The 27051-nt window shown below is 37.3% G+C and overlaps 1 protein-coding gene across 3 annotated transcripts in view; it reads right to left on the bottom strand.

Annotated features, from left to right (window-relative positions):
• Positions 1–27051, bottom strand: part of FAM172A (family with sequence similarity 172 member A) — a 253536-nt gene that overhangs the window by 188308 nt on the left and 38177 nt on the right. For all 3 annotated transcript variants that reach the window (XM_032205984.1, XM_032205985.1, XM_032205983.1), the window contains 2 exons: positions 13302–13367; positions 5148–5339 (listed from right to left, as the gene is read on the bottom strand). In XM_032205984.1, coding sequence (XP_032061875.1) covers positions 5148–5339; positions 13302–13367 — 258 coding nt within the window. The remainder of the gene's footprint in view (positions 1–5147; positions 5340–13301; positions 13368–27051) is intronic.

Raw genomic sequence — 27051 nt, forward strand, 5'->3', positions numbered from 1 at the left:
CAAGAATAAAGAGGACTTTAACTATGTATTATTCCATGCTGAAACACAAGAAATTGAAGTTTGTAAGCAAGAATTCCTGACACTGTAGTTTAAACACTGCAATTTTTTTTTTTTTTTGACAAAAATGTTTAAATATATCCTTTTGAAACCCCACTCATTTTTATAACATGGTAAGGCTAGAATGTATTTAGTAACATACCAGTTACTAAACAATACGGTTAATGAAATCACCTAAAAGTTACACTGAGTAACTTTACTACTGCTTTGCTACACCTGATAATTTTGTTCCCCTTTCAATACACTTACCAAACCAATGACATCTTATTGCACAATGAAGAAAGTAACCACCCTCAGCAATTCTCAGTAAATATTACCACCCTGTTAGCTTTATACAAATGAATGATATTAATCTGTGTGAATAGATCCAACATTCTGACAAAAATATTCTTAGGAACAGAAATTGTTTAGACAATGCTGTAGGAAGAATAGGATAAACACAAGGGAAAATATAAGATGAAAATCATGTTTTATCAGACACTAAAGAAAGATTTCTGCAGATGATGCCCATCTCAAGCCAGCCCTGTTTTCATCCGTTCATGGAAACTCTGATGGCTGGGTGCTGCTGCATCTCTTTTGAAAAAAAATCATCCAGGTTCTTTGAAGAAGCTTTTGTTCTAGTGCTATTACTCTTACGCCAAGCATTAATTTTCCTTTAAATAATAATAACAATATCTAAGCAATCTCAAAGAGATTGCTGAATTTGAAGCCTGGCAGAGATTCTTGCTTGTTTCAAAAATATATATAATAAAAATCCAACAGCTTACAGTTGCTGTGGTTGAATTTCATTAGCATCCTTGGGTCCACAGCTCTAAGGTAACAAAAACACTGAATTTCCAAAGAAAGAAAGCATCCTTTTTTTTTTTTTTTTTTTTTTTTTTTTCCTTCTACTTGGCAGTAAAGACTGCAGTAATTTGATGTCCTCTTTATTCCCCAGAGAAAGTATATTCCACATAAGAGGACTCCAAAACTCTTCTCAGTGTCCAAATGCAGGTAAGCTGAGGTCCTGTTTCCTCCAGGAGCAAACTGCCTCCCTAAATAGATGAGCTGTAGCTTCTCCCAGCAGACTTCAAAGCACAGAGGCAGCTTCTCTACCCACTACAGAAGGAACAGTACTGCATGAAGCAGTAGCAGCTGACTTTGGCATCCCTCCTTGCTTGCTCCATGCATCACTTCACAAAATACCACCTGTATCACCTGTACACCTCCCATCCAATTGTTCTGATCACCATCCATGTTGCAAGCACTCAACAACAAACCAGACAACCTAACCTCCTCCTCCCATAGCACCTGGTGACTGAGGACCTCACAGGGTATGGGAGCCTCTGAACAACCTAAACAAAATTCTTAATATTTGAGACCCCAAGTAAATACCCTCATCACAGAATTAAGTAATTTGGCTCTGTTTCTCATTATCTCCATTTGGCACTGCTGTAGTCACTGTATATATATCAAAACAAGTGACTGAGAAAAGACTGTCTCTATGAGACAGTGAATTACACATTTACTAAAAATTCAGAAGAGGTATTAAAATTATTCCTCTAATTTACAAAATATTTATTTATAAAAAGTTGAATAGCTTCAGTATGGTAATATATTTAAAGTGGAATAGACTCTGATTCCCAGAGGAAAGACTTGAACTTCTCTTGCATGTCAGATGACTGCTTTTATCAAAAATTTGTACTTCCCATTGCAGAAAGTTTCAGTAGAGAGGTTCTATTTTAACAAAACAACAAAATTATACCATTTTTATTTAGCACTATGTTTACAGGAAATTATCATCTTACAATATGTATGTTAGAATTGTTATTAATCATTTCTTACTGTTTTACTGCTTTATATTATCACATTTGTGTTTTCTGTACTTGTTTTTTTCTAAAATATATCTGATCGTACCCTGTTTTAATGCATTTACATGTCTCTCACATTCTGTACACTTTTCTCCCTCCTCCTTTTTCTACAATCTGTTCTGTATCCTGTTGCTTGTTTGTTCTTTTTCTTTTGTATTTTCGAGAAAGGCTTTTATGCTATCAAAGTTGAATTTCTAATCTAACACATTAATCTTACGTCCCTTACATAGAACCTTGTAGACTACTCCCAACACCTACTGCAGACAGAACTGAGTCTACACAATACAATCTGATATGAAAGATGGAAGAAGTACTACCTACAGGAATCACCCAGATTAAAAAAAAAAAAAAAAAAAAAAAAAAAAAAAAAGGTTTCTAGCTACTGGAAATCCCACCAGGATATTTCTCCTATTTCTCCTTGGATCTTTTCTTACCAATGTGTATCAGCCCCAAGCCACTAGAAATCTGATAAACTTCAAGCCTTTCCACTGCTCCCTGATTTCACACACGCTTTAAGACATGAGCTTTTTTTTTTTTTTTTTTTTTTCCTTTTCTTCTTCTTCTTGAAAGTGCTGTGCCAGAAATATATGCTTTCTTCTGATTTTTTTTCTTCACCTGCTTCCTGGTTAGGAGTGCTACATCCATTGTCTACTGACACCTTCAGTTTTTGTATGTCCATTTTCATTTTTTCCAAGAAATTAACTGAAATTGTTTGCGGACTGTACACAGAGAAAAGCAGCAGAGAAAAAGATATAGTTTTGGCCTATTCTCCTTTGTTTTGTTTTTGTTTTATTTTAGGGAAAGTAGAGGTGTTGCAAATGTCTGTAAATTGAATATATTTCTGGACTAGTATCTGCACAAAAGTTGAACTATTACATTTGCAAGTTATTTTTTCAATTATTTTTTAGAAGTGAAAACCTAGTTGACAGCAAATGTTTTATATGAACATTTTGCACATTCACAACAGACCAGGGGAATTTTCAAATCCTAGATACTATTATCCACTTCCAATTCAAAGTTTATTATTAAAAAAATAATAATAAAATAAAATCCATGTTTTCCTGTCATCAGCACTGTAATCTAATGCTTTGACAAGACTTACTGGTTTCATTCAAAGACGAGACCTCTTCTTAGAAGAAACACTGAAAGATCAGGGAAAACAATTCCTTCCTCCAAAGTGGCAACACTGCATGAGGAGTTATCACAACTTTCACTCAAGCCATATCTAGGCCAGTTATTTCGTTTCATATGAGACAGAACTGCCTAAGTCAGCTAGAGCACTGAACTCTGGAAAACCCAGAAATAGATGTAATTTTTATTATTATTAACTAAAAATCAGAGACCTTATACTCATTCTGTCATAATCTTCCGCACTTAAAAATCTAACCTATATGATCTGTACATGAAGTACACATGATATCGGCATGTAACTACCCTTCTCCTCTCTCTCTTTTTCTTTTTTTTTTTTACTTTAGTCAAAACATAAAGGTTCCAAATATCTTCACTGTGGTTTGATTTCCATAAAATACTGCTTTGTATATACCAGATATATAATACTCACTGCAGTGAGAATTGGACATATATAATGTTATATTATAACAATAATATGAACATATTTAAAACAATATAATTTGATATAAATAACTTGATATGATTCATTTATGATATGATTTACGATATGATTCATTTATGTATGGTTCATTTATGATATGATTTTACATAAAAAAAATAATTGCAGATAGTAAGTGTTTTACACATTTAGCATATGTGCCAGAATTTTACAAGGGACAAAAATACAGATTTTACAGTATCTGGAATTATTCAACTAAAGACTACAAATAAATAAATAAATACTTGTTAAGAAAGAAGAAAGTGTAAAGGTAAGAGCATGAAGTCCGATATCCTGACAGGATCAAATGACTACACTGTTTAAAATATTTTGTCATCAAACTGTTTGGTTATTTTCATGCGTATTTGAAAGAAGCACTCAAAATGCAGAAATAAAAAATCTGTTTTTAAGGTTATACATTTGAGGGAAGAGCTCTGCTCTGTGTTCCACTGGCGCAGCCATTGGATTTAAAAAAAATAAATGGGAAAAAGAGCCTGTAATTCTCCTCTCCTAGAAATACTCTCTTCAAAATTGGTGATTTAGGGATACTATCCCAGTCTTAAGTGCTCAACATCTCCTATTAGCCAAGACAGCACCATGTTTAGGAAAGAACAAAAATGAAGGAGTGTAAGCACCATGAGGAAAATTTAAGGAACTGTATCTCTCCAACTTTCTTGGGAAAAGTTCTGGAACTCACTCCAGAAATTAACCTCCTACACTTGACTCACCATATACACCTGTATCATACTCTAGAACCATGAAGTATTTTTGGATCTGTCTCTGAGTCTTAGTGAATATTTTAAAGTCAAGTGCAAAAAATTCAACTTTATGTAGTAAAATGTGCAACAATCACAGTGACAACACTGCTACTAAGAATAACTTAGTAAATATAATTGAAATAGTAAATTTTAAATAGGCTTTTCAAATGTTTACTGGAGGAAGTTTCATTTAGGTAGTATGATGTGAGGGTTGCATTATATCTACAAAGTTCCATGTTAAAAATACTACACAAATTGTGCAGTGTCTCTCACATACATGCAAACACAACAGAATAGTGTCCATAAAATGTAAATGTTTTTAACTGTCAAGTATTGATAGGTGAATCAGAATGAATCAGTATTCAGTGCAAAACTGAAAAAGACTGTGCCTCTAATAAATTCAGTACAAGCCTAGCAAAAAAGCCTGCTGTTATCATGAAAGCTCATGTTATCATAAGATTACAACAGACGTTGAGTGAGAATACGTACAAATTTAATGAAATGTAAAAGAAAACACTTCAAATCATAACAAATTTCTGTAGTGCCTTCTATTGCATCTCATCGCCTGTTAAGGGCTCTTGTCACGTTAGCTGCCATATTAAACTACATGGCAGTGCCATCACAATATGACATAAAACAAATTTTTTGTTTTACTGTAAGAGAGAAACTTGCTTCTATTAGACAAAAGTTCTGAAAAAAAAAACAAACCCAACCAACAAGCAAGTATTTGCATCACAAATAAAATGATCACACAGGGAAATGGAGAATACTGATTAATAAATTAAAACATCCTAGATTCATAGCTCTTTATATATGAGTACACATACATATACAGACACAACTGTACATACATGTACATACACTTTCACTTACCTCAACGGCTCTCTTTATGTATGGTATCTGTGTGCCACTGTCCAGATCTTCGTTAATTATAAGTCTCCTAGCCCACTGACCTGCTCTGACAACACCGCTACCATGAATTAGGACCAACAGTTTGTCAGGATTTGTTAAGGCATCTTCACTCATAAAAATAAAGCTCTTTGGTTCACTCTCGGTTGCATCAACCTGCAATTACAGCAATACACACTTTTATGCACCAATAAAAAATTTTAAAAGAACATCTGTAGTTATAAAGCTAGCCCCCAGGACTGGTATCAAAACTTTCACCCTTTAACAAATAACTTGTGTGTATATATATATGTTTTTTATATATATAAAGGACTATATATATAAGGACTAATGTGTGCCCAGCACTAAAGAAAAATAAAGCAGAAGCTAATATTTATGCTATTTAACTTTGAACCATAAAAACATACCATGCTTTAGAACAGTTATCCAAGAGAGACTTAAACTTACTGTATCCAAACAAAAGGAGGAGGGAAGGGGAAAGGTGGGTGTTAAAAAGTATGCTAAAGCTTATTTAGAGAAATTTACTAGTGAAAGAGAGAATCCATAAACGAACAACCTCTGGGGAAAAAAAATAAAAATAAAAATAGAACTCAACAACAAAAAACAAGTAATTTGTCATCTCTGTTATGCCTGAAGCAACAATGAAAGTCTGATATAATATGAAAAACCTCCTAGAGTTCCATCTCAGCCACCTCAAATGCCCAATAAGACATGTATGAAGCAGCATGGTAAATTTGCCTATTATAAATTTAATAGGATAGGCCAAATAAAATATAGAAATCCAATTTGGATTTAAATATTGGCTTCATTAAGAGTCCTGCACCAGGGTCAGTGCTTAGTTACTCTACACTAAGAACAGATCAACAAGCAGATTTGATATTGCGTAAACCATGATCTAATTCCAAGTTTTGTCCTTACTCTAGAGAATAAAGGTACACTTTTTGCTCTCTCTATAAAAAAAAAAAAAAAAAAAAAAAAGGAGGTTCTATAAAACAGGCCCGTATTTGGATTAACAAGCCTGGCTCAAGGCAAAAGAGTGATGCTGGTGGCTATCCATTCTTCCTTTTCTCCCACATGAATGCAAAGGAGAGGACAGAGCATGGAAAACTCTTTACCCTCCTGTGCTCCTTACCTCACGGCCCACACAGGTTAACTATATGGCTGCTAGGAATAGCGTTGTGTTGCCTTACACCCTGCAACAGTGATGAAATCAAGCTTAAGAAGATGCGAGCCTTACGCTGAGAAAAGGGAACTGGCTACTTGGAATGCTTCAGCTTTTCTCTCATTCCTGGGTATGTTTTCTGATTCACCTTCCCTCTGGAAAAGGTAATTCCATGTGAATCTTCTTAAGGCCTTTTCAGGCTCTTTTAGGCCTTGCTTTTTTTTTTTTTTTTTTTTTTTTTTTTTTTTTTTTTAATGAAGCTAATGAGTTTACTTGAACAAAAGGAGTTCCTAACTGGACGAACATTCAGCATCTGCCGCAGGACTGAAGATCTTATGCCCTGCTCCAAAATGATATAACATCTCAGGTATCCCAACTTCCACTGTCTACAACAGGAAATGTACTTGTCTTCTGTCACACTTTGTGTGAAAACGTAAAATGTGGCAAAAAGCAAAAAATCACAAAAAAAACTCTTGAAAAGAATTTATAATATATGAATATAACTGTATCCTACACTGGGGATAGAGTCGGATCACATTGCCACTTCTGAAGTATCAGTGCTGATTTATTAAAGTAGAAGATGCAAATACTTAGACAATGCTAAATTTCAAATAGTAATGAGGTAATGATATGAGCTAATTGTCTTTTGGCACATAAACTGAATGCTTACAACATTATAATTAAGAGAAACCACTGTGAATTTGTACTTCAGACTAACATATAACTAAACTGTATGTTTTAGTATTTATGAACCAATTTTTTGTTCATTATTGAGGAAATACCAGCACCTGTAATATGTAGGAGAAGACACAACATAACTAGTTCACATTTTCGCAGTTATGCTGATCTACAAGTTAAAAAAAATATCTATCAAGCTACTAAAAAATAACCCTTCGTTCCCTTCCTCAACTTTATTACATCTGGAAACTTTCTTTTCTTCAAGCTAATTTCTCTTCAAACAGTAGTAATTCATTAAATCACCTTTTCACTAAAGAATGCACATAAAGGTCACTCTTGTGCACAACACTACTTTATTGACAAATCAACGTAGAATATCACTTAGTGTTAGACACACTGAGTCCATGTAAAATAATTTATTTTTATTAGCCACTTGCACTTCTGGAGCTACTCATGATCCTTTGTTGAAAGACAAATTGAATAAATTCAGTAAAATGTGGAGCTTCAATTTGTTTAATTTAACAACTTAATTCAACTTTATTATTCACTTCCAATAACAACCTTCCAATAATTTGTAGCTAAGAATGTCAAACCAATCTATATTCTGCCGATAATTTACTGCTTAAAATTACTGTTAAAGTTTAATTTTCCTTTTCTCAGATTTATTTTTCCAATGCACAACTATATGCTAAGTTTTATGAATGTCTACAGTTATGAGGAATTCTCTGATGAGTTATGCACTCTACAGACATAATGAAGTTCTTACAGTTTTCAAACAGTGAAGTAATTTTTCCATGAGTTCCATCTCTGATGAGCTATCACATGATGTAGTAGTACCAGTGTATAAAATATTTCAACTGCAGACTAGTTGGTAATTTGCAAAGTTGCTATCAATACTTAGGGTAACAACAAAACACACTGGAAACCCAGTCTTATTTCAACCTCCATGCTAAGACTTTAAGTCATTATGACTCAATTTTCAGATCTCAGCCATCAGCAGCTTAAGACTCATCTAGGCTCTAGGGGTCCTTAATTCTGCCCACTTGTAGTTTAAAGTTTGAGATTGCTTCAGTTCAAAATTTTAAAGGGAAAAAACACTAATATCTTTCTTACACATATTAAGAAACACCATAAAAGACATATACTGAGAGCCTACAAAGAGGTGAAACAGGCGTACCTTGAGACTGGAGGCAAGAACAGGGCAAATAAACAGAACAGAAACTGAAAAGAGTCAGAAAGAATGTAGGAATTATGATCAGCAGGTGTAGGGAGAAAACTGGTCATTCGTGATGCAAGACAAAGAAGTTTTCTGTTAAGTTGTTCTGCATAAAGATCACTAACTCACTTATGTTATAGTCTTCACAAAACTGAATTTCCTTCTTTCTTCTTTTTTTTTTTTTAAGTGAAAACTATTGATCAATACTACAAGCTGCTAATTAGCAATTCGTGAAAAAAAAATTCACCAGTAACTACAACTAAATTAAACTACAACTAAATTAACACACCTACATCTAAATTAACGCACCTGAAACTGGTGAAATTTCAAAAAAACAAGTATTGACCTGATTTGGGTAACAAAATAACCAAAAGGGATAAGCCGTGGAGATAAGAGACCATTGTTTCTCACAGAAAAATAGTTCTTGGCTTTCTAGTAGATCAAGAGAACTACTGAATGAAGTTTTATCTATTGAAGTGAAAGAGCAAAGCATTGACAAGTTAGAAGGTTCTGCAAAGTGAGACCTTTCAGTACCATCGTCAATAAAACATGTTGGTGATTATTTAAACTTCCATCTCAGGCCTTCCCAGAAGCTGTTAAAGATGCATTTAATTCAGAAGCACCCTTTATTTGTCCTCAACAGCTAAAGAACAGCAAAGATCAATCACTGATTATGCCATTAAAACCAGAGAAATACAAAGGCTTCATCTGGATAAAAAACCTGCAGTCTTCTTTGTACTAATAATATAACCTTCAATGGAGCACAAAATGAGAAATTTAAAAGAAATAATTGCACTGCTTCTCCCTGAATATGAGTTTCTTCATTTAAATTTTCAAGTCCAGTCGCAGATTTTGAACATTAAAAGAACTCCAATATTTTACACTAGCAATAACATCTAAGCCTCTCCGGAAGAAAAAAGGTTTGGATTTACATTTGGCATAGACGCTAAAGTAATAAAGCAACAAGCAAACTTTCCAGATTCCCAAACTGTTCTTATTTTTGTATCTGAAAGGAAATAATTGAGTCCAAAACTGAAAATGTCACCTGAGAAAGTAAAATAAAGACAGCGGAGTTGGACTTTGTCCATGACGTGGAGGAAATTAAGTAAGATGAGCGAACGTGAATGCTGTCATAGTGAACCTCTGGAGCACAGCATTTCAGTGCACTACTAAAATCGTATTGGAAAAAAATGTACTCCACTTAACACAGTCCTGAAATACATTTCTTGTATTCAAACATTATTACACCATCAACTTTGTAATGAGCTGGCAGAAAAACAAAGGCCAGTACACCAACTTTCTGATTGCCTTGTGACAAAGTTTGTGAAGAATTATTCCAAATTTACCTCTGAAATACTTATGTAAGGTGTTTACAACAGTGGCCACACTGGTCAAGATAAGGGTCCCAAGATGCTTTTTCTGTCAGATCACTTAGGGGAATAAGTATGAGAAAAGAGTATTTATGGAATGATTCTTCCCTCTTTTTGGCAACCAGTGACTTTGGAGCTTCCTGATCCAGAGTTTGTTCCTGGACAAGCAAGTATGATAGTTCAATGTACCTGTCACACCTTAACACCGTCAAATGTTTTTTTTGAATGCATTTGTACCTTTCTCCTTAATAGTATGCTGTGGCAATGAGTTCCACAATATAATTGGGACCTTTATGAAAAAAGGTACTTCCTCTCTTTCAGTAGAGATCTCCTGCCTGATAATTTAAACTTGATGCCCCTTAGCTCCTCTATTATGAAAAAAAGTGAAAAACCATTCCCTATTCATCTTCTCTACACCTTTCATGATTTTATAGATTTGTCATATTCCTTCCTCAGTCATCTATTTTCCAAGCTGAAGAATCTTTCTGTCTAATCTTTCTTTGTCTGAAAAGGATTTCATTCCTGTGATCATCCTTGCAACCCTCCTCTGTATTTTTTTTTTTTTTAATTCTACATATCCTTTTTGATATGGTGTCCAGACTCCACGCAGTGTTCAAGATGGGGGCCCACATAATGAGTGGAATGATGATGTTTTTCTGTTTTGTTCTTAACACTTCATAATTCCTAACATCCTATTTGCTTTGAGGGTTTTTGACTGCCATTGAGCATTAACTGATGTTCTCAGAGAGCTATTCACAATCACTCCAAGATCTTTCCTGAGTAGTAATAGCTCATTTAGAGGCCACCATTGTGTTTACAGAGTGAATTCTTTTCCCCGTAATTTCACATTTACCAGAATTGAATCTCATGCCATTTTATCATCCAATCATTCAGCATCATGAAATAATGCTCAAACTCATCACAATCAGCTTTAGATATCAGTATTCTTTATTATTTTAGAAAAAAATCAGAAAAGTTATTTACATTCTATCAATTCCTCTTTCCTTTTATTTACAAATATGTTATCAGTGCAGCTCTTAACAACACTGCATCAGTCAAAACTTTTCATCTGTGAAGTATGAATACCTTTTTTTTTTCCTTTTTTTTTTTTTCTTTCTTTACGTTTTAGCCTATTATTAACTCATAACGGGACTCCTTCTTACGCCAATGCAGTGTCTTCTTTAGAAGCACTCTGCAAGCTCGTTGGCAGATTACTGGAAATCCAGGTTTTCTTTCATTGACAAGATCTTATGATTTTCAGGCTGTCAGTGCACTCTAGCCAATCTTTTAAAATGAAGGCTGTACTGACTTTTGCCCCAGTATATTATTTCTTCCTGATACACAGCTCTAGGAATCTCTCCTGGAACACTTCAAAAATCATCATATACTTACTTTTTTTTCTGTGCCTCTTTTGAAAGTAGCTGATCTGATCAGTAAGTTATACACTAGTTTGTTGTGCTTCTTAAAGAACCTTGGGCTTAAAAAACATCTCATCCAGGAAGCTGACTACTGTACAATAAATCCATTCATTCTAAGATCTCTTCTACTGACATGCCAATTTGAGACAGTTCCTCAGAATGATACCCGGTTTCAAATAAATAAATAAATAAATGAGTGTGGTGTGAAAACCTCTGGATAGTTACTACTGGAAATAATCACTTTAATTGTTCTCTGAGCATTCCTCAGCTGAGATCTGGAGCTGAGCATTCCTTTTGCTTGCAGCTCATCTATTGGTCTCATCAGCTGTTTTATTAATAACTTTTACAAATTTAACAAGCTCTTCTAATCTAATTTTTGGGCAATCTTATTGTAATTTTGTATCTAACATAGCTAACCAGCAGTTACACCCCTTTTTTCCTCACTTGCATGGGGCTTACAACTGCTACAAACCATCTTACTATTTCTATTAGCCTCCATTATTAATTTAAAATAAATTTCCTCGTGCTGTTCCTTGGAACTTGTTGGGTGACTTAACCATAGCCTTTAGACAGCTCTCATTTTTCACCTTCTGCCTCATTTTTGTAGTTTTCTTCACAACCTAGTTTTGATTCTGGTAACGGCTTCCTATGAATAAGAGCCATTACTGAAGAATGGGATTCATACCTTGTGCCAAATTTTCCACACTGCTCAGAATTAAATGGGTGCATTGTGAGTTCTTCCTTCACTCCAAAATGCAGTGTACTCATGACACTTTGCAAAAACTGGAATATGTTGGAGAATGGTTTAAGTGTACTACTAACAAACTCCATCTGTAGATCAGTGATTACTACACAATTTGTAATTAAGAGTAAATACAGATCACTTCAACAAGAGCTATACAAGGAGCTATTCTCCCAAGCTAGACACACAAATCTCAGAGTAGGGCAGAAGAGAACCCACAGATGTGACGAAGGTGAAGGCAGTATGGTGCTACTTTTTTGAAGCTTAACTGTGCACATAGGTATTGCAACGTCTTATTACATACAAAGTTCCATAGCCTCAAAATTTGGGCACATAAAAGTTTAAAAATGACAGCTTCCTGGTTTCAGAGTGTGACATTGCTTGAGGAAGTCTTTTGATGCATTACCACTCTGGAATACAGAAGCATTCCTGGACCAAAACTTCCCCAGTGGAGAAAACTAGTTGTGTAGAGAAGTTAGAGAGCTCATGCCAAGCACTGCATCAGGCAGGCTGTCACAATGAGCCCAATCCTCTCCTGTTCATGCAGAGAAATCTGAAGCAAAGGAAGCTTTCTCAGGTGGTCTCAGGACAGGGGTGCAGCAATATTGGGCTTAGCAGCTGCTGATCCCCTGCACAGTCCTGTGGAGCTCCCAGACACTTCTGCCCTGATGATGAAGACGTTGGCAAAGCCTGGCCAGGAAACTCTCAGCAGCTGGGACAGGTTATCAAAACATTCCCTGAACAATGCTTGGGGAATGGAAAAGGGAATTGCAAAATGTTATAGAACTATGAAAGTAAAAGGAAATTTGCTTCCATACCTGAAATGGCTTTTTCTCTGCTGAATAGGAGGGGCTGGCTGAGAACAGCTCTAGTGGAAAAGCTTCTCAAATACCACATGAATCCTTTAGAATAGTGATGGAAAACCTACACAGCACAGTCACACTACTGTCTCCCCACAGAATATAAAAATACCCAAACAACATCATGTTCTTGCATACACTTATAGACAGCAACACTCTCACGTGCTGTCTGGGGACTGCTTCATCACTTCTAAGGGCTGATCAAGTGTTTTCACCAAACAACATCTACACTTTATAGCACATACATGTTATAAGCTCCTGAAATTGTGTGTTTAAAGAAATTATAAAGTAGACATGGATCAGTTGACTGAGACTCTGTTTTGAGTTTATTACTCTGTATGTAGAGACACCTGTCTTTAGCTCTGGGAACCCATCTGTAGAGGTCTCAAAGCATTCACAAATGTTTTCCAAAAATTTTGTGGTTCCTCTACCAAAATTAGCACATTCTGGAGTCTGTCAAGGCAAGGAAGGCTCAGCTAGAGAAATCAAGCACATGAGAAGTCAGGCAGATCCATCTCTCCGAATGCACACACATGCTGCACGTGAAGTCAGCGTCCTGAGACGACACCATGCAGAGGCCGGGCACATCTTGTCTTTATCTGAACTCTGGATTGAAGTCTCTGCTTTTCACAGATCCAAGCAAACAGCATCTTCAAAAATATTTATACTTACCGGGAGAGTTACTTTTTTCAAATGGCATTCCTTTTCCAGTAGTCCATAAACATATTTAGTAATAATCTGTAAGAAAAAAAATAACAGACCACAAGAAAAAGAAAAGCAAACAGAAGTTAAACCACCTACAGTAATGACATATCCAGGCAGACAACTTAAAGGCTAGCTAGTGAAACTTGTAAGCACTTGCATATGTTTTGCCACGTATCTGAATTCTTCGCTCTACAACTAAGTACAGAACTTAGGGATTTATACAAAATGGTCCTCTCTGGCTCTCAGCAAAGGCTGCTTGTCAGTACAAAGAAATTGTAACTGTACCTGTGAATCCATCACCTGCTGCTGTGTGAATAATTATGTGCCTCAAAACTAAGGATTATAACCAATTAATATATACTCAGGGGTACAAGAAAGGCTCTCTTTTGCAAAGAAATACTTTAAAAGCATTTTTTCCATAAGCAGGACTCCTGAAACCCTCTCCCCTGCAGGTTCACTTCATGAGCTACATGGAGAGCAGATCTTTAGTCACCCTCAGCACAAGTTGCCTTGCCATTTCTATTCACTGAACTGGGGAGGGATGGGTCAAAGGTGTTCTAAATAGAAAAAAAGCCCAACTGATTCCCCAGTATGGGGGAGTTTAAGTCTCTTGTCTGTATGTAGAAATAAAATTGAAATTTTAGACCTGAAACAAAAGGAATTATTTCAAAGAGCAACCAAAAAATAAAAAATAAAAATCAACTTACTTGCAACCAAAGAGTTGCTGTCTCAAACGTAACCAAGTTGTTCACACTTCAAAGGTTTGCCTAATACCTAGGGAAATTTTTTCTTCCTTATATATTGTAAGAAAATGGAGATGCAGATGGAAGAACTTTCTAACTATTATTAATTTGGGAATTAAGCTGTGAAACAAACTAAAGTGCTTTGTCCATATGGGGCTGTAAAAATGGTTCGGAAGTAACTGCCTGGATTTCACTGGCTACAGAAGTTTGAAAAAAAAAAAAAAAGTCAAATTAAAGAGGAAAAAAAAAAAAAGCTCATTAAGAGCCTCAAATGGTGCTTGCCTTCCCTTTAAAGCTTGGGGAACTATGTTTAAATTCCAGACAGGACAAGATCTAAGTCACGAAATATTAATCTAAGAATATCTGGGTACAAACCCAGCTGGTATTCTTTAGTCCAACCGCTCAAGGCCACAATTACTGCCATCTGAACCCGCAGCATATTAAGCCACAACAGAAACAGTGCTGTAACAAAGCTCTCAAGTGATGGCATCTTAACAACGCACTATGAACTGAGCAAGTAGGAGCCAGGGTATCATAAACTTCAATTTTAATTTTCCTAATGCAGAATTACCAAATAAAGTTTCAATGAAGTCCAAAAGTTTTCATTATGTACATGTGAGCAAGCACACGATGCAAACGTTTGGAACATACTTGAACGAATTAGAAGTACTGATGGAAGCTAACTAAAAAAGTTGTACCCCACCCCCGCCCTCCTTACCCCCCACTACACAAAAAAAAATAATAAATCTTTATTAGGATTCTGTGAATTCTTTGCTCAAATATGTTCATTGATAGAATTATGTTCAAAAAACTTTATGGTTTTAAAGAAAATCAGTCTTACTGAACATTACTATCTACAGGGAAACTGCATTTGGAGAAGGAATTTAGCTGTGAGCGATGAGTTGATTTAAGACATGTTTATCCCCAGAGCAGTATGTTAGGAACATGCATACAGTCTAATTTTACCTTCAGGGCCAAACTTTTTATGGTTCACCGAAATCAACTGCAGCGTAATGCCAACAAGTAAAGCAGTTAAGTTCCTGCAGTCTCAGATGCTGATGTTGTACAGACATTAAAAAGTGTGTAATGATAATATGGCCTCAAACGTAGAAATTTTGTTTTTCACTCTAAACCCAGGCATCTCCTAACCATCAAAAATACTAGAAAACCTGGAAGAGAAAAAAATTGCTACAAAGAAAATATATTTAGACACCACTTGCAAAAAACTACTCTTTTTTTTTTTTTCAGCTATGTGTTACGTATCTATTTCTTCTATTCTCTCTTATCTATTTAGACTGTGATGACTTCAGGGCAGAAGCAAACCTTTACTGATTTTTTCCAGGGCCAGACTCAATGGGGCTCTGATCCTAACTGGCTCTTTATGCACTACTCTAGTATAACAAATAGTGATAACAGCCTTAAAAAGGGAATGGCGAAATCAGGAAAGCACTCTCCTGTATGGCAAAGACCTAACCTAATGAAAAAGAAAAACAAACAGACAAACAAACAAACAAAAAAACACATGAAGAAAGCTACAGTAGGATGGAGTTTCTAATGCAAATGGTGAGATTCAGGCAACTCAGCAGTTGGATGGTCTCCAAGGCTGAGACAGACTTGAAGAAAAACTGCTGTATCCCAGTGTATCTAAGTCCACAAGAGATTTTTTTTGTCAGCGGGAGATGGACAGGTTCAGGGATATCTCAGCAATGGCTGGTGCACTGTCAGCTTGAAAGGATGGAAGGTGACACAAGATTTCCTGAAGTAACACCAAATCCCTGAATTTCCCACATCTGAAAACATCATCGTCTTGTGATTTTATGGTTGCTCTGTAATTCTGAAAAAAATATATATATTTTTTTTTCTTTTTTTCCTTTTTTTTATACTAAGGAGGGAAGGGAAGTGCGCTATGTTATTTATTTAGTAAAAATCAAGTCTTACTACAACAAATCTAGACCATTTAAATAGCCAGTACATCTTAATATTATCAGTTTATGTATACTGGTACAATCTTTAAGATATGAAAATTGTTGCAGAATCCTGGTTTCTTGAATGAGAAAGTGAATATGACTAGACTCTATGAATTCTTCTGGACCCACTATCTGTCATACAGTTGCTTGGGACTGGAGGTATTGTCACTCATCCAGTACAAGCCGTTCTCATGGCAAACTGTAACACTTGCTAGAGAGCACTAAGCATTTTACTCAGATCAACCTGAATATTTTTGGTTTTTATAAAGTTTTTCCAGCTCGTGAGGTGTGCCAACAGTGCAAGCAGTATTCTGCACTGCAATTGCAGGTGACAAGGCTGCTGGTGAGCGAGCAGCAGCAAGTGTCTAAGATAGAACAGGAAAAAGAAGCAAGAGTGAGGCCTGCCCAGAGCGTGTGAAATCAATGGCATCAAGAAGAAAGGAGGAAAAATGGTTGCTCTCGTTCTTCATATTTGTTGTACAAACACTGGGAGCCCAGCCTTCTCATTGCCTGCAGTGAGAACTGGGCAAAAAATAAACACAAAAAACAAGGCAAATCCCTGCCTCTCATCCCCTATTCTGATAGCATGGGAAAAATCCTTCCCCACCACAAAAAAATGGTTAGCCTAGCACTCTCACTGCCCAAAAACATATTAAAACTGAGAACCGAGAAAGACTTTGCTTCAAGTACAAAGTGGTCCTCAGGGAGGAAGCTAAATGGCTTGTACTTCAATTTCATTTCAGTGAGCTGAGGAGCCAACATCCCACTTTCTGTAAGCCCAAGGATTTTCAGCCATCAGCAGTGTTACAGCTTTTCTTATGTTTGCTGGACCAGAAGAGTTCCTAGAACAAAGCTGGGCTGCTGAGAGAAGGGACCACAGACAACCGAGTGCAACACATCTCAATCAGTAAGAACAGCAAACTACCCCACTCTCAGGTGCACTAAAAATACAAGTACCTAAGTTCTCCTATCATTTCCTTGCAATGGTTCCCCTTCGTCTACTGTGGACTGCATTGAGAGCAGTAATACATGTTGGTCAGGACAGGAATCAAAGTTTAATGTTCACTGTTGCCTTTCTGAGGAATTTAAATGAATGTTTTAAGTAGGATCCTTTAAGTAGGATCTGAACAGTGTAAATATCTCCAGAAGTACTTTATCAAAGTACTTATGGCCACAAATATGACATCTGTGAAGTTCAAAAGTCTGATGCATAATTTCAGGATAGGTCTACGTTGTGATCAGTACAATATACTGTATTTCTAAGAGGACTCAACCAATGGTATCAAAAGACATCAGTGATGTAAAATTAAATGCCGACAGCTAGTTGTTGACAGAAATAAGAAATACAGATAGGAGATAACCCAACAAAGATAAATTTAATCCAGTTCTCTTACATGGATACACAACAGAACTCAATTTAATTACAGAGCAATTCAATTGATGGCCTGGACAGATAGCAAAGAAGATAGCGACAAAGAGAGAACACCACAGAAAGACAAGAAACACCGTATCTCATTTTTAGGCAGAGTATTACTCTTGCATTGCTAAACATCTTTAACAATGGCAGCAAAGACAACAATGTTCCATGCAGTCTACAGAGCAAAACCAAAACTGCAAATGGAAACGTAGCTCTGGTATGTGTAATTGTAGTAGACATTGATTGGGAAGGCCCTGGCTTCATATGACTTCTGTTCTTCTAAGATTGTATTGTTCACGTAGAGGACTGTTTTCAATTGCCAAGAAGCACTGAAAAAATCTGTTAGCAGCATAATTTGTAAAATCTTTGCAACCATGCTGAAGCCAAGTGAGCAAAAGATCAATACTTGCATACAACAGTGTGAAACTAGAAATTAAAGAATAAGAGCCATTGAGACTAGTTACAAAGATACTGAAGTACTGAAGCCTAAACACGATTATAAGTGTAGACAAATACAAAAGAGACTCTTCAGAGCAGAGTCAGATGTGATATGTATTGAACATCTTTAAATAGCAGAGGTCTGGAAAAGAGGGCAACCAAAAGCCTGCCTACAGAGCAAGATGGCAACTCAGCTTAAAATAATATACCACAAATTTGAATTGAGTAAGAAATGGAAAGAAGCATTGCAGCCAATATCAGAAATTTTAAGAACCAGCTTGACATGCACAAGGAAAGGCAGAAGTGGAGCTGACCCAGCGGTGAACTTTCCCATAAGAGAGATAGCCAGGTATACAGATAACAGGTCACAACTCACTGACTTGTTTTGTAACACCTGCATTCTCATCCAGAGGAGCTGTTTGAGCACATACCACATCAAAAACCATGCTGGGATGCAATGAAGTGCACTGAGCCTTGCCAGTCAGGCCCCCTCCCTGCTGTGCTTCATAACTCAGGTTCTCTGAATTCTTGTTTTCCCTGAGTGGTTGCCCTTTCAAAACCAGACACAGGTCACTGTCCACCACTATATTATGTGTGCAAACAGGACAGCAAACCCACTGCAGAGGAGAAAAAGGAACGAGAATAAAATAAACTACTTTCCCAGAATGAGTTCTCTGCTAAAAACGTGTTAAGAAAATGTCATCTAGGCCTGTGTGATGTGCGGCCTTCTGCTTCTAAATCAGCGCCTACCGGTACCGACTGGAAACCATTACCACGCTCAGGGATTCACGGCAGATGTGAGGAGCCCTTTGGGTAGCGCAAACCACAAAGACTCTTTGAAGACAACCAGACACCACATGTCCCTCCCTGCTCCCATATGTGCTCCCCTCGTGACCAAAACACCAGCAACCGTGGCCGATGGTTGGTGTGTGGTTAGCACATGACAAGGAACGAAGCACGCGTGGCACGACAACGGAAAACACGAATTATGGCCAGCCACACGACAGAGGGCAGATCACAAAACCCTGACGAAAGGATAGGGGAGTCCAAGCTGTTAAAACAAGTTGCCCACACCTCTGCCTGCTCCTACACACTTCTAAGCAGATTTCAGGGGAAAAAAAAAAAAAAACAAAAAAACACACACACACAAAAGTATCAAATTATTGATTAAATATATTACTCTTGTGGACAAGATCCAGCTGGATGGGTCTCAAATTCCCACTTCATGTTCCTTGTTCGCAACGGCTCCAAAAACAAATAGCACCCCAACTCCACGACTGCTGTTCATCACCACTTTTCATCGCCCCAAGGGCTAAATGAGACATAACCACTCTCTTACAGTTATTCTACTTCACATCCAGACTGAGATACACTGGTAATGACACACTTGCTCAGTGGACAGAAGTCTTCTGCCTCCAAACACGCCCATTCATGAAACAACACTCCTTAAACACCTCATCAGACCACTTGTTCTCATTCATTTTTCAAGAAAGTTCTCAAGATATACAAAAATGCAGAGTAAGACAATTTTACCTAAAGGTTTTTATTACTGTCCGAATTTGTCATAATCATGTAGATGCTAAACTTAAAATTAAGTAGGTTGTAGCTCATAAAACATGGATGGTGTGGCATTTTCCTTCTTGCCTGACCTCCACTTTTATCATAAGGCCCGTTGTAAGCAAGGCTAAACGCATTCCTGCTGTACTTATTATTCTTCTATTAACCTTGTGAGTTAACTATAACCTCAGTTTAATCTCTTAAATGAATGTGTGGTAAAGAAAAGCATAGAAAAAAGGGAAAAAAATTACAACTGAAAAGGCTTTCCTCAAAAGCACTGAAATGTGACCATCTCTACTTCTACAATAACTTGTTTGGATACAATTTGCTATGCTTTAAGTTGAAATAAAGAAAAATGCAAGTGTTCCTTTCCTTCAGAGAATGCACAGAATTCAACCTTTAGGTTCAATCATTTGTCAATTTTCACCCTGTGACAGGATTGCACTTAAAATGTTCAACATTACCAGTTTGCCTGACAATTCTACATATAGACCAAAATCAACGTCATTTGCCTTTCTTTTTTTCCTAAAGTAGTATGTTTGACTTGACATTGCACACTACAGCAAAAGAATTGCTGTCAGCTCCCAAGCCCTCTTAAATGTTTCCAACCACCCATTCAGCACTGACTTACAGCCTTCGTGAATCTAACTTAGAAAAAAAAAAAAAGAAAAAAAAAAAGATCTTTCACAGATATAGAAAGAATACTATTTTTAAATAATTTAAATTCAACCTCTGAGATTAGAAAATTACTATTAATACTGGTGGGCCTAAAAGCTCCAAGGCTGTATATGCAGTTGGGGGTTTTATCACTGATCTTAAGAATAACCAAGTATAAACTACAAGAAGCAATACCATGACTATGTGATCCATTACCAGTACACATAATGTTTTTTTCTTAGTTTGTACGATTTGTCTTCTAAATCATAATAAGCATTTTAAGGGCAAAAAGAGAAAATGAGCAAGAGAAGGAAACAATCCTTATAACATACAGTACTCAACCTACAACTTTTTTTCCTTTTTGCAGGGTAAGAGTGGCAACGCTCAGTGAAAAAATGCAAAATGAATTCCAACTGACTGCCCTGCAGCAAATCTCAAGTGGTGGGACTGACCCGAGGCTTGCTACTGTGGCTGCCATTGCCTTGGTTGAATGAGCTTTATTTTGACCCCGGAGTGACAAACCTGCCAATAAGTAACAATGAGAGATGCAAAGGAACTTTTTGACATACTGTTCTTGGATACAGACTTACCTAAGAACTAGGACAAACAAAACAAACAAACAAACACAACACCCAAACATCACTATGCCAGAACAAAAAATCCTAAAAGCTGAATGAACTTTCTAAAGGCTCTGCTCATTGCAAGCTAAAAAATAAATAAATAAGTAAAAATCAATGATATTTTACAAATCCACAAAAGAGCTCACTTGGATTATAGTGTGGGAGAACAATTCATTAAGATGGAATTGACATTACGTCTAAGGGATTTCTTATGTTTTCTGCTGAAAGCAATTCAATTCAATCTCAGTACATGGGTGTGATATTCTAGATTTTAAGTTGACTGATCACAAATAAGATCTCAGGATCTTTTGAGAGAATTAAATGAAAAACAACAGGGATTTGTCATGAATGCAGCATATACTGTTGATGTGATTTGACCTAACGTTTTGTTACATGGTCTTTGCTGACACCTGTTGGTTTATTTTTTGTTTTTTTTTTTTTTTTTCTTTACCTTTTCTTAAAAAGAAAAGAAAAGAAAGGAAAAACAACTCTAGTTTCAGCATTCACTTAAAAATTATTTGGCTTCGTAAGTTGCCTGATTAAATAGCCCATCTTATGAAAATTCTGATTTTTTTTTTCAATATACATATATATACATCTGTATGTGTCAGTATAAAGCAGAGGCTTCATTCAAGCACCTTGCACTAGAAGCAGTTAAACATCAGCAGAAAGCATCACATCTATACACAAACTGAGGTGAAACACAAAGGGATTAAAAGGTTGCAAAACAAAGAAGGAAACTAAACAAACACATAAGTAATAGTAGAACTAATGCAAAGGAGGCTTATAAACACATTTTAATATTCCAATTCAAGAACTAAAATTTTGGATTATTACATCTAATTTTCACAGTAGAGATGAGTTATGACAAGGGATCAGGAAGAGAGAGCAGTAGTAGTTTTGATTATTGCAACTACTAATGAAACAAAAATGTAGATTACGTGGAGAGGTGGTTCTATGGAGTTTTGAAATGTTAAAAATCCATGCCAAACCCAACTGATGTATCAGATTAACATAGTTAAAGCATACCAGCTTTTGTAGTCACAGACAAAAAAGTCAGTGATGTGTCAAGCATCTCATTTCACCACTTTTGATTCCTCAGCAGAAATGACCAGATAAATATTCACAGATGGACTGAAGGCTTAATTTTATGTAAATCCAGAGCAGAGCTCAAATTAACACCTTCTTTCCATAGCAAGATGTCTTAACCATTTTGCCACTGTGCTCCAGAACAGTAGTGGGTCAAAATAAATTGGATTTACATAAATTTGGGTGAAAAGGGACATGGACCTGACCGTTAGCAGCACGTCTGTTTTTCTTTTCTTAGAACAAATTGTGGTTGATACCCTTAGGAACATAAACAACAAAAATGTTTATAGTTTCACTATTAAATACTTGCACCTCTTTTTACTAGGTCAAGTAAACCAAATAGATTGCAAAGGGGTCATTAACTCATTGCATTCTCATGAATGGAACCCGTGACTCTCACTTGCTTTGAGTAACTGACAAAAGCCAGTATCTAACTTCTAAGAGAAATGGCTATCTTTCTTTCTGCATTTCTAGGATACGGTTAGGATACCTACTACTCTGAAAGAAACGTCCCCTTAAGGAGAGAAAAACCTGCCCTGAAGGCACTGTCTCTTCTGGGATATCAAGCTGAAGGTTAAGAAAACACCTTGGACATTGATGAACCTTTTTCCATTCTTTTTCCTCACTATTCCTCAAGAAAAGGTTTTCGTTTTCAATTCCATATGATTGAGCCTGTCTAACCTAGTCTTGTGTTCTGCTGGCAGGGAAACTCAAAGAGGAAGGAAACTACAAAAAACTCCAGGTACTGCAAGTGCCAGCAGAACTTTCAACCAAGATATAAGGAAGATTGCTTCATATGTGACAAGTAAAAACCTTGTGCTTTCACTCTTATATAAAAAATGGAAACCATTTAATGTTATAATTAAATAAATTATCACTCAAAATGTCTCTATTAAATCAAACTTGGAAAGGATAATTTAAGTGCTTTTTCTACTTTATTTTTAAAACAATCCTATAAAGATGAAATATTGTTGGTAAAGAAGGTTTGTAAAACAAACTTCATAGCCCACACTACTACTTATTATAGCAGGAAGTATCGAGGATATTGGCAACTGCTCATATTAACCTTGGTGATGTCCAAAAAGCAGAGTAGATCCTTTCTCCCTGTTGAATTATGACTGAAGAACTCATGTCATAATTCAACAGGGAGTCAGTCACGCAGAATGTCCATTTTCAGTCCATTTTCAAAGACAGCACATCAGTATACTACTTCTCATTAAACTACATGGGCACAAATACTGGGACAAGAGGAAAAACAGATAATATTGTGCTCTGTACAGCACAATTTATTTTAATGAATTTTACCTGCTTTAATGAACTATACTTCATTTGGGAAAAAAATCATGTATTTCTCAGTCCAACGACCAAAAGACAGTCCAATTACACATAAAAGTGTATGGAATAGAAGAGTTACATTGGAAGTGACCTTCAAAGACCATCAAGTCCAACTGCCTGAACACTTCAGGGCTAAGTGATTGTTAAAGCACATTACTGAGGGTACTGTCCACATTCCTCCTGAACACTGACAAGCATGGGGCACCAACCACCTCACTAGGAAGCCTATTCCAGTCTTTGTCCACCCTCACGGTAAAGAAATGTTTCCTGATGTCCAGCCTGAGTCTCCCCTGGTGCCATTCCCATGCATCCTGCCATTGGTTACAAGGGACCAGCACCTCCTACTGCACACTCCCTTCCTCTGGGAGGGGGAGAGCAATGAGGTTGCCTCTCCGCAATTTCTTGTTAAACCAGAACACTTTGCATGTCCACTGCATCAGTTATTTCTATGAAGCTGTGAAACAAACAGAGTAAGAAAACACACCGTAGAAGATTGTTCTAATATCCATTTACAAGTTTTGTGATCAGGATCAGCCCACGTTCATACTGGTGTTTGTCAACTTCTCAGTAAAAGCTTGTGTGATGAGATCTTTAGCTCTTTTGGAGGGGAGGGATGCAGGAAAGAACAGACATGCTTGAGCAGGTAAGCAGTTCATCCCAATAATACTCAATTCAACAGCCGAGTTACAAACTTCATACAATCACAGAATGGCTCAGGTTGGAAGGGACCTTAAACGTCATCCAGACCACCGATCATCTTTGTGACCCTCCTCTGGATCTACTCTAACAGCCCCACATGCATCTTATGCTGGGTGCCCCAGACCTGGATGCAGCACTCCAGGTGAGGCCTTACAAGGGCAGAGCAGAGGGGAACAATCACCTCCCTCAATATGCTGGCCACTAAACTGATCAGGTAGGAAGCTGAGGTGTTACAGCTAACAATGGGTAGCCCAACACCACCAGGTTGCTTTCACTCCCCCTCCTCAAAATGACAGGGGAAGAAAATATGAAAAAAATGCCCACGGTTTGAGAACAGGACAGGGAGATTGCTCACCAACCACCATCACAGACAAAACTGACTCAGCGTAAGGGAGTCTAACAGGACAAGAAGATTGATAGGAGATTTAGATTCAATATAATATAGGGATATATGTTATGTATAGGGAGATATAGATTAGATATAAGGAAAATAATCTTTACTGTGATGGTGGTGGGGCACAGAAACAGGATGCCCAGAGAAGCTGTAGATGCCCCATCCACCTGCTCCACAGGGGCTCCTCCACCCATGGGGGGGCTGCAGCGTGGAGATCTGCTCCGTGTGGGACCCATGGGCTGCAGGGGGACAGCCTGCTCCACCAGGGGCCTCTCCCTGCACAGCCTGCAGGGGAACCACTGCTGCCTGCCTGCAGCACCTCCTGCCCTCCTGCTGCACTCACCTGGGGGCTGCAGGGCTGCTTCTTGCTCGGTTCTCGCCCTTCTCTCCCAGCTGCTGTAGCACAGGAGGATTTATTTTCCCTTAACTCTGCTCTCCCAGAGCCCAACCAGTGTCACTCACGGCCCAGCTTTAGGGAGCAGCAGGTCCCTTGTGGAGCAGCTGGAGCTGGCTCCGCTCTGCCATGGGGCAGCTGCTGGGCTCTGCTCACAGAGGCCACCCCTGCAGCACCTCTGCTACCATAACCTTGTCACTTATACCTAATACAGAAGCAAAGACAATTCCTATTGAACGATGACACCAGAAATATTGTATGAAAAGCAAATTTCCCCTAACATCCACTTTTTCTAATTTTTTATAGTATTACATAGAAATAAGCAGACAATTTTTTTACATAGACAAAAAGAAAATGGGCATCATTTACAGTAAACAGCATGTTTGTGTTTACTTTCCTATACCAGAGTCACCAGCCTGAACAGTTCTGTGTTCAGTGAAAGGGTATTAGAAAATAAACGTGTGAAAGTCTCTTTAAGCTTATTGTATATGAGATAAAGTAGAGTGAACACAAGCAAAAGTCAAGAGTGTGAAATGAAAAGGTGAGAGGGAAGGAAGCTTAGGATTCAGACAGATTTTTGCCTAAAAGTAACTTATTTAATGGCAAGTGAATCTGGTACAATTATCTCTATCTTGAGAACAGAGCAGAGAATCTGCACTGACAATGTACTCCACCAAATACGAAAACATATTAATTACTTTATACAACTCGAAGACCTGTGATCACACACTGTCTGAGCATCTTCATCGCCACTGCCAGTCAATAACCTCGACAAACACCATCTTTCTGTCCCCAGGAAAAAAATGGGCAGACAGAGTGACGATGGGTGCTCCCGCTGTTCTGCTCGCGGCCTAATCCAGACAGAGGATGCATGAGCAGCTCACCAGCACGCAGCCTGTGCTTAGTGTTGGAGACCAGCAAGTCACTGCAGGGTCTGGCAGGAAGCAAGGTGACAAGTGACAGGTCACTGCACTGCCATCTGCAACTTGCTTATAATCTTGTGCTCCACACTTTTCCTTTTCTGCCTCTCTCTTCTGCAAACTAGAAGAGTAAGTTGTAAGCCTGGGACTATCGTTTTGCCAGTGACCCGAGACTGGTTGAGCTCCTGGGCACTACCCACTATATAAACCAAAGCCAATCCTACTCCACTTGCGATGCAAGCTTGGAAGTTGCTCTTGCAGTGTGCAGCTGTACTCAGGGGGATCGGAGCCTGCAGAGGGCAAACAGCTACTGCAGAGGCAGTGGCAGCTGCAGCAGCAGTACACGAGCAGCAGCAGCAAGGCACCCACAGACAACAACCTACAGCTTACCATGAGAATCCCATTTTTGTCCCCTAATTGATGGCAGAGACCAAGCCTTTTTTTGGATTAATGAAATGGAAGCTTTGTTGTTTTTGTTCCTTTTTTTTTTTTTTATTTTTTTTTATTTTTATTTTTTTAATAGCAAAATGCTTCCACTGATACTGGAAACAATTACTGCTGCTCCTTTTGATAGTCAGCCAAATGCTGTATTTTTGGCCAGGCTGATGGGAAATGAATATTGTGGCTTCTCCTCCTATTTGTGATGTTGGCTGATGTGCCTTATTTTGCCAACACAAAATTCCTAAAATTATGAGTTGTAATGAAGGATAAAGAATGCATGCATTCCTGATTGTGAGAAATCTGCCCCAGATTTCATTAGTACAATATTAGTTAGAACCCATTCTGTTACTGGATATAGCATGTTCAAAAAATTCTTCATGAAAAGATACTAAAAATGTGCATCAACCTTCACTTCCCACTTGCACTCACCTTATAATTTACCTCATTTCTGTTCACATTACTTGTATTATCTCTGGGGTTACAGGCTATTTGTACGTCAAAAATTAATAGTAGGTCATTTAATACTGCAGCAAAGTGAATTCTGATTTCTGATCTATTTGACAATATCCTGGGTTTCTGGTAAAAAAGGATACAAGCAATTCACCAAAGATCTTATCTTTCTAAACGACAGTAGAAGATTAGATATTTTTAAATTTTTGGATAGACCCGGAACTGAGAACAATTTTTTGTTACAGAGTGATCAACAAACATCACCTTTCAGATTTACCTTGGAATTATCCAATCGTACCATATCTATATAAAGAAAAACTTGTTCCAGAAGGAAATATGAATCATGTATTTTATTACTTTCCAGTTTTAGCTTACTGATGTAGAACTGATCAAACCTGTGAATCCTTACACTTGCAGCTCAATACCTTGATCATTTCCACAAGCCGATTTCAATGCATTTGCTCTGAAACTGATTTGAATTTTATCTACATAAAACCACAAAAATTTGGAAATATTTTTTGAATATTAGGCATCACCATGAATTACGTTGACATCAGCAAGAACTTATTAGACTTCTCACTCCATCATCAATCCTT

The sequence above is a fragment of the Aythya fuligula genome, chromosome Z (genome assembly GCF_009819795.1).
Source record: "Aythya fuligula isolate bAytFul2 chromosome Z, bAytFul2.pri, whole genome shotgun sequence".
NCBI lineage: Eukaryota > Metazoa > Chordata > Aves > Anseriformes > Anatidae > Aythya > Aythya fuligula.